We start from the raw sequence: 8,458 nt of genomic DNA, 5'->3' as shown, positions 1-8,458 counted from the left end.
GAGGGTGAGCTGTGGAGACAGATAAAGTCTGAAGGTCTGTCTTTGAAGATTACAAAAGCCCATGGTGAGTGGGCAGGGGGAAGAGGCCTTGCTCACCGTTGTCCGAGGACCGGCTACCCGCACATGGTAGAGATTGTGGCCTGTCCCCCCGCCTGTTGCAGCGAGGCTGAAAGGCACGACCAGAGCCTGGCGAGCTGACCTCTAACCTATCTTGCAGGTAAACCCCAGCAATCTTTTGAGAGCAGTAACAACCCTTCTCTCTGCTTTCTGTCCTTTCAAAAGATTGGTACAGGAGATGTTAGCATTTCTGAGGACTGAGAGGCACAGTGTGTCAGAAACGGCACCAAAAAAGCCTCAGCCCAAGCCTCCAAGTTATGTAAAAGGCAAAGAACTGAGTCTAATTAAAAACCACCCACGCCTGTCTTACAGATTGGGAAGTCGGGATGCAGGATGTGCAGCTGCCTCCGGGGCATCCGTCTCCGTGACAGATGCTGCACTCCTCTCAGTTTCTAACCGCTTTCACAGGGTGCAGGGACACTTAAACTGAAGGAGGGCTGCCTGAAACACTGCTAAGATCAAACCGGCCCCCTCTGAGTGCGTTTTCCAAATGCACCCTCCCTGCGCCCCCTCAGTGCTGCCCATTAAGTAACCTGGTTCAGGGGTCTGGAAGAGGCACCCCCCGATACCTGCAGGGGGTGGCTGTCATTTGGCACTGCTTATCACGACCTTATGAACTTGTCCTGTCCTGTGCCATCCTCACCATCCCCAGGTGGGCATCACAAACCAACCTAACCTATTGGTACGGAGTCAGTTCCACCGCGTGGCGATTTGTCATCAAGCCATAAACTGTAACAGGAGGACACTGCCCATCGTGCTTCTGAGGAGCAGCTGGTGGAGACGAACCACTGACCTTGTGGTCACACACTTGGCACTAGGCCGCCAGAGCTCCTTGCAGGTATGAGAGTGAGGGGACAATGACAGGAACACCAAGGAAGGCCTGGCTTCCAAACCCCTGAGGGTGTGTGGCGTGGAGGGCTGTGGCCAGAGGGCTTTGTGGGGTCAGGTACCTCAGTGTAACCTGTCCGAGATTTCTATGGGAACCTGGGTCCTCCATGGCCCCACACTGCTGGTGTCTGAAGCACTGGCATCTCTCTGTCCCTGCCCCGTCCTACTGCCCACAGAATGGGCTCTGCATGCAGCTGAGGACCACGGGGGTTTAGTGGCCTGAGTCCTGCCTGACTCTCCCTTAACCCCTCATCCTGCCTCCTCACTAGTCTCTCTCGGCCCTGCCTTGCCTTCATCTTAGACTCTATTCAACAACACAGAGGCTGTCGACAGGCCACCTCTGAAGTTGAGGCACCTCTGAGATGACTGGTCAGTTGCTGCCCTGATTGGGATGTAATTCCACACGGAGCTGATATTATGGGTAATACTGCACCCTTCTCAGTGTGAGCCGCTCTGCTCCCGGCATGCCTTGCAGCTGGCCCTGTGCACGGCTCACAGCCCCTCTGGGAAGAGATGTTGTCAACGCTTGTCAAGGTCCCAAGGAAGCTTTTCTTTAGAGAAGAGGCCCCACTCTGCCTCCCAACCTGATATTTATCTTAACAGCTTCTTTTTCACAGCACGGTTTCTTAACTATATTTTACTATGAATTCTTTTTCTTAAAAAAAATGCTTATAAAATACCGAAATGCCCACCCATACAGCTCACTAAGACTCTAGCAGTAACCAACCCAAAGTCCAGAGGTTTGAATCCACCGAGAGCTCTGAGGGAGAAAGATGGGTCATCTCCTCCCGTGTGATTCACAGCTGCTGCAGACCCACTAAAGGATCAATTATGAGCCAATTCCGACTCAATGGCACGTAACACCCACCACAACCAACCCTGGGTGGTGTGGCAGTTAAAAACGCAACTGGTAAATGGAGCTGCTCTGTGGGAGAAAGATGTGACCGTCTGCTTCTCTGAAGTCGACAGTCTCAGAAACCGCTCTGCATCTCTATGAGCTGGGACCCACTTGATGCAGTGGACACAGAGGAAGCACATCTCATGGTGTCAGCAGAGATCTTTTTTCCTCTTTCTTAAGAAAAGCGAATCCTACTTTTTTTTTTTCACATGCCACCTTGGAGCCCGTGAAGGCCTCCTGGAAGGAGGACTTCTAAACCCCAAAGACGGCTGGGAGGCTTTGGTGCAAAGCCACTTTTGCTGGCTATAAACAAGGTCTCCGGAACCAGAGGGAGCACACAGCTCTTCTTTAAAAAGGTGTTGATGCCTGAGATGAAACGGAATTCTACTGAAGCAAGAGATGTGTTTGTGTTTACAAAGCAAAAACAGTAAGAGTGAGTCCTGGTGGCAAACACAACAAAACCAGAGTAACCTGGGGAAAGGTAACTCGTGCCCACAGAAACACTGGCATGGTTCGGGCCAAGTTACGGAACAACCTTCCTGCTAAGGCCACTGGACACAGAATCATGTAATGCTGTATCTCTCGAGGATTTAAACTTATTGAAAAGCAAATAAAATTATGGATTTGTAAAAAAAAAAAAGGATAGCGAATCCTGTATATGCTAATCTAGAACAAGTGTGCAATCTTGGATGACGAAGAAAATGAGGTAGCTAGAAAATTCTGAATTCTAAGGCAATCCTACTTATGGTCCTTCTTGCTCTCCCAACATGAGCCAGAACGAGACAGTCAGAGACGTAACTGAAGGGGAATTGAGGCAAGTAGGGGTGTGGGTGAACCTCATTTCAGGTGAGCCTCATTTCAGGTGAGCCTCATTTCAGGTGAGCCTCATTTCAGGTGAGCCTCATTTCAGGTGACTAGCCAGCTGTGGGGGACGAGAATGAGGGATCTGGGTTGTAGAAATCAGCCCCAAACAGCCCCAGAACAGCCAAACTGACATATTTCTCAATGTTATGTGACTTAGGAAAAGTTGAGTCATTTTTCAACAGAATGTTTCATCAAAGCCAAAGTGTTTTTTTAAAGGGTGGATTATTTGAGTGGGAGGCCAATACTTAAGAGCTGCTTTTCTTCCTTTTCAGAACTCTGATCTTTTTTTATTTTCTCCCTGTGGCAAATTAAAAACTACAATGCAAGATAAAGAAACTATTTTTTCCCAGATGATTGCAGATGAATCTGTTTCTTTTTTTTTTAATTAATCAAAGAGAAATCTTCTTATTAGTGAAAAGGGAACATTGACCCTTTGATGATATCATAATATCTCACAAAGACATTAGGGGAGGATGAGAGGTTTTTCTGTGTGTCAAATTCCTTTTTCTTGTCAGTTTGCCCACGATTTCACCAAGCTAATTTTAATATCTGGCACTAAAATGGTAGAGGAGGAGGAAATGACATTCTCCTTTTGAATCAAAATTTCAGCCTGAGAGAGGTGAAAGATCAGATTAATAACCTGAACTTCACGCCAAATACAGAATCCAAGTAGCAGTTAAATTACACCTTTTGGAGCCAGAGAGCCTGTGGCCCATGTGCCCACCTCAACGTGAAGAACCACAGCGTTTTTAAGACATCTGGGGTCTGGGAAATTCTCTTTAGATTCAAAAGTTTCGTTGACGTTCATAACTAGTAATCACAAAATGTTTAAAATATGGACATGTTTGACAAATTACATAAAATAGCTTATCGAGGTGAGCTCTGGTGGCTTAGTGGCAAGAAGGTATACTGCAATCCCAGAGGTGCACGGTTCAACTCCACCAGATGCTCTGCTGGAGAAGGAGGAACAATCTCCTCCTGTACCAGTCAAATCTGATTTGACGGTACATACACAAAATAATAAAATTTTTAAAAAAATTTTAAAAAATAGCTTCTCGAAAAGGTGTGAAATAATGTCAGAGACTCCCTTTTCAGACAGAGTATTTAAGGCAATGAAATCCAATAGCAAATGCCTCGCATCACCAAAGCAGAACAAATGTAGGCAGGTTAACATTGTAGAAAGAGAAGGGACACTGAGTGGTCACACACAGAGTGGTCACACACAGAGTGGTCACACACTGAGTGGTCATACACTGAGTGGTCAGGGGGGGCAGCTGCTCTCCTCACTCATACATGTTCCCGCGTGAGCTGAGAAGGTGGCCCTCCTGCCCCCCAGATCCCTGAAACCAGCAAGCTCCCCTGTCAGGGAGGCATTCAGGATGGCATTCAAGTTCTCCTGACAGCTTCCCTGGGCGGGACCCCCGCATCGCCACATCCCAGGGGGACAGTGGGCAGCTCACCCAGCTTGGGTTCAGTCTCTGCACATATACAGAAGACTTGCTCGAGAGGCAACTTTGAGGGCAATGAAAATGCATTCTGGGGGCCACCCAGCTTCTCGCCTTCGGGCACAGCGAAGGCCGGCCCGCTCCCACCCAGCTTCTTGCCTTCGGGCACAGCAAAGGCCGGCCCGCTCCCGCCCTCCGTACCTCTCTTCCACGGAGACCTCCTTGAGCTGCTGGTGCGGCTTGGTGCCCTCCATCTCCCTGATGCTCACGGCGTAGATCTTGGTGGTGTAATCAATGGCCTTTTCTCTCGCAACATCACTGTCGTAGCCTCAAACAACAGAGAGAGAGAGAAAGGGAGAGAGTGGGGAGTGGGGTCGGTCTGGGGCAGCACAGGAAGGGGTGGACCAGGGGGCCGTGGGCACAAGGCTCTGCGTGCTCACCTCCATCCTCCTCTGCGTCCGTGTCTGACTCCTCGCTGTCCACCAGCTTGCTTTCCTGGGCCCCCACGAACTCCCTGGTCCAGATCATCAAGGCCGTGTCAGCGCCGCCCACCGTGAGCAGGACAGAGTCATTATGCAGCCACCTCACGTTGGTCACGTGGGCACTGTGCCCCACGTACTTCTTGAATCTTGCGTGCTGGCCCTGGAATGCAAGGCCTGGGTCAACCGGACGGCTTCCCACCCCATCACTCCACAGCCCATCGCATCCAGGTTATCACTTGTGTTGGTTTTTACTGGACGCAATCTCATTTAGGCAGTGCCTTCCCTGCATTTCTCTAGAACGTAAATGTCAAGAGGATGGGATTTTGTCCTTTTTTTTGCTCTGACACACACGGGTCTGTTATGGAATTGGGGTTTTGTGTGTATGCTTCAAGGTGTCTGTCTGTCTGTGTGTTGTAGCGTAGTGCACAGCGTGTGGCGCTGGAAGCTGGGCCATGCAGGATTTCCAACACCAGTCAGACCAACCATGGTGGACACCGGTTTCTGCAGAGCTCTCAGGCTAACACAAACTCGGAAGAAGGGCTTGGTGGGCCAATTCCCAACGCAGTCTATTACCCAGCAGGGGGTGGAGCTCCAGGGCTGGCAGATGCACAAACAGAAACATACAGCAATCGCCCGCACGGTGCAGGACGGGGGCATGCTGCCCTATGCTGAACAGAGCTACCCGGGTCAGTGCCGACTCCATGACGATAACAACAAACTAGCCAACTCACCGCCGGTCAGTTGGAAACAACTCACAGCTGAGCCTCCAGCAGGTTTTCAGAGGCGAGAAATCACACAGGAATAATCAGCATTTTTCTCACACAGAGCAGGCTGGTGGATTTGAACCCCCCGCCTTTGGGGTGACAACACAAATCTCTGCCCACTTGGCCACCAGAGATCCCAGAATTCTGTGACGCATGGGCTGGGGGATTGAAGCTGCGGCCTTCCTCGTGGCACAGAAGTCTACCCCTGAGCCCCCAAGGTCGTGTGAACAAGCTTGTTTTCGCTTCTCTGAAAGGCCAAATATGACATTCCAAGGTCTCTTGTGGAAAAGCCCTGACTGTGAGTTAGAATGACATTTGGGATCAAAAGAGGCTTCCCACTAAAAACGAAGAGAGTCCATCCAGCCTCTGATGAAGCAGGAGAAAAAGAAGTCAAGTCTGATTAATATTTGTCTATCATGTCTTATCAGTGGTCCCTGTATCTCCTTTCTTGTACAATCCAGAGGAATATTTTTATCAACTATTTTGTAAATGAAAGTTTTTTAGTAGCTCTAGAAACATTTTTAAGAAGAAGGAGATTCCACTTCAACCCATTTTTAAGTGTAAATGCTTTTTTTTAAGAGGTGAGATCATTTGCTGGTTGTTTATTTTTTGGTACAACCAGAAAATGTGGGATGTTAATATTGGGGGGGGGGGGCTTTGGATGTCAGGGTAACATTCCATGGGGGAAGGGACAGTTTATATATCCCATAATATGTAGTATACTTAATGACAATTTGGAGTCATAGTCATGCATTTATGACTTGAACATTTTAAATTAAGTCTATTTTCCATGTTTTTAGATACATAAATTAGAACATTGTTTAGTAAAATTTCTTCTTAAACATAACCACTCCCTTTTCTTGGCTTTCTCCCTGTCAGAACTACATGGATTTTGTAACATCTTTGGTCTTAGTAGTCCAGTTTTCCTAATAACCTTGTTATGTGCTGTGAACGGTTGAAAATTTGAATGTGTTGTGTATGTGATAGTAAATTGTGAATTAGTGCGACTTAATGATGTGACAGTTTATCAACAATTGAAGATATTGGTACTTATTTTCTTCTTTATGAAAACTTTCCTCCAAATTTAAAGCTGGAAGGTCACTGGAATTTAGAAAAGAATTATAACTACATGGCTTTTTAGATTTTTGGTACGTGCATTAAGAACTGTGTACAGGTTGTTCATAATGTCTCTGTACTGGCCCTTAAAACAACCAATAAAATATCAATCATGAAAGAATTAAAAAAAAAAAAAAGAGGCATCCCAGTCATGCCCCACACGGCCGGCCTTCTGTGCCACAGGCCAGGCTGAGAGAGGAGCGTGAGCGGCATTTCAAAAGAACACAGCAGACTTTGCCACAGACTGGAAACAACTTCTGACATTAAAAACCACGCTAACAAAAATGGATTTAATAACAAAGTCAATCTCTTTATAGTAAACATAAAAACCAAACAGATGCGACCCAAATGGTTAGGAATGACTAGAAGCTTCACAGAGTGGGGCGCCCAGACCCCAGGTCCGTCACCCCTGTAGAGACGGTGCAGGAGGGCCCGAGTCCCCACTTGGCCGCTAACCCCAGGGCTGTCCTGGCGGGGGACGGGTGGACGCTGGCACTGGCCTTTATTTCTGGTTCATGAGACAGAAACAGCTGCAGCAGGAGCCATTCCAAGAGGGGGCATCTCCACATCCCCTTGGCAACTTCCAGGGAACATTGCACACTCGTGCGATGAGGAAAGCGGCCTGGCCTCTGGGAGGTCGGGGGAGGGCCTTCGGTGTCCCGATAAACAAACTATCAAATAAGTGACAAGAAGCTTCCTGAGAGCTGTGGACGATCACACCGGAGACAGGGACTCAGGCAGAGACACACGGCAGGAAGCAGTGTGGCGGGCATAGGACTCAGAGGCTCCTGGTCAAGGTCTTTCTGCATCTGACCAATCCCTCTCTGAAGTGAGGAGAGAGATCAGACAGATGAGGGAAGCGAACAGGCAGGGGCGTTTCCAGGAAGCCCTCAGGGCTTCTAAGTCTCCAGCAAACAGGCTGAGCAGCACAGGGGCGTCCAGGAAGCCGCAGAATGCTGTGTGACCCGTGGGAGACAGAGGTGTGGGAGCCGAGCGAACGGTCAGAGTGGACCTCAGGTATGCTCGCTCGGCCTTCCTGCTGTGAACGGGAGCCCACGCTTAAAGCAGTTACAGAGACAGTTACGTTTTCTTTTTTAAAGGAAGAGAAAGCAAAAGAGCTGGAGAAGCACTTGGCAACCTTACTCTTACATAAGAGGGAACAGAGGGTGAAGGAATACAGAAGAAATCTCAGCAGGAGAGGGGAAGGGCTCTGAGAGGCAGCCAGGGGATGAGTCAGGCTGCTGTGGGAGAGAAGGTGACACACAGGACAAAGAGAAAGGGGGAAATGCCGATGCTTTTGTGAGCCTGGTGTCTGAACACAGTTGACTCTCCAGCGGGTTTTTAGAGGAAGTAAACGCCACGGCAGCAGACTGCCCATACTTCTCTGAAGGAGTAGTGGGTGTTGAAGGAATGTGCCTTTGGGACTGCAGTGCAGCTTCCTAAGGCCACCAGAGTGCTCCTAATATTGAGAAGACAGGAAATCCTTGAACACCTAATCATACTCCTGTGAAACCTAGAAGAAGGCCAAGAAGCAGTTGTCCAAACAAGAGCTAAGGAACACGGCATGGTTTAAAATCAGGCCGGGGGTGGTGTGTCAGAGCTGTGGCCTCTCTCCACACCTGTTCAATCTGTATGCCGAGTGAGAAATCATTCCAGAAGGTGGACTATGTCAAGAAGAATGTGGCATTAGGTTTGGAAGAAGAATCAGAAAACCACATGCGTCATAAAGATGACCTAAGCTTGCCTGCAGAAAGATGACTTGAATGAAACATTTACTGCAGAAGATCAAAGACCATAGTCTTTAACATAGGTTACATGTCAAGAAACAACGTATTCAAACTTGGTCAATAAAAAAAACTCTCACCACTGGTGAGCAACATGATA

The 8,458-nt window shown here is 48.4% G+C and overlaps 1 protein-coding gene and 1 pseudogene across 1 annotated transcript in view; one reads left to right on the top strand and one right to left on the bottom strand.

Moving 5' to 3' along the window:
- The window catches only part of LOC102868707, an 11,769-nt pseudogene extending 9,272 nt beyond the window's left edge, over window positions 1-2,497 (top strand).
- The window catches only part of EML6 (echinoderm microtubule associated protein like 6), a 308,568-nt gene that overhangs the window by 32,960 nt on the left and 267,150 nt on the right, over window positions 1-8,458 (bottom strand). Inside the window, exons 26-27 of the mRNA XM_006880926.1 lie at window positions 4,653-4,854; window positions 4,414-4,540 (exon numbers count right to left, since the gene is read on the bottom strand). Of these exons, the coding sequence (XP_006880988.1) occupies window positions 4,414-4,540; window positions 4,653-4,854 (329 nt within the window). The remainder of the gene's footprint in view (window positions 1-4,413; window positions 4,541-4,652; window positions 4,855-8,458) is intronic.

Source organism: Elephantulus edwardii, unplaced genomic scaffold (assembly GCF_000299155.1).
Source record: "Elephantulus edwardii isolate Elephantulus edwardi_28Jun2011 unplaced genomic scaffold, EleEdw1.0 scaffold00011, whole genome shotgun sequence".
NCBI classification, from domain to species: Eukaryota; Metazoa; Chordata; class Mammalia; order Macroscelidea; family Macroscelididae; genus Elephantulus; species Elephantulus edwardii.
This window is presented reverse-complemented; position numbering and strand designations above follow the sequence as displayed.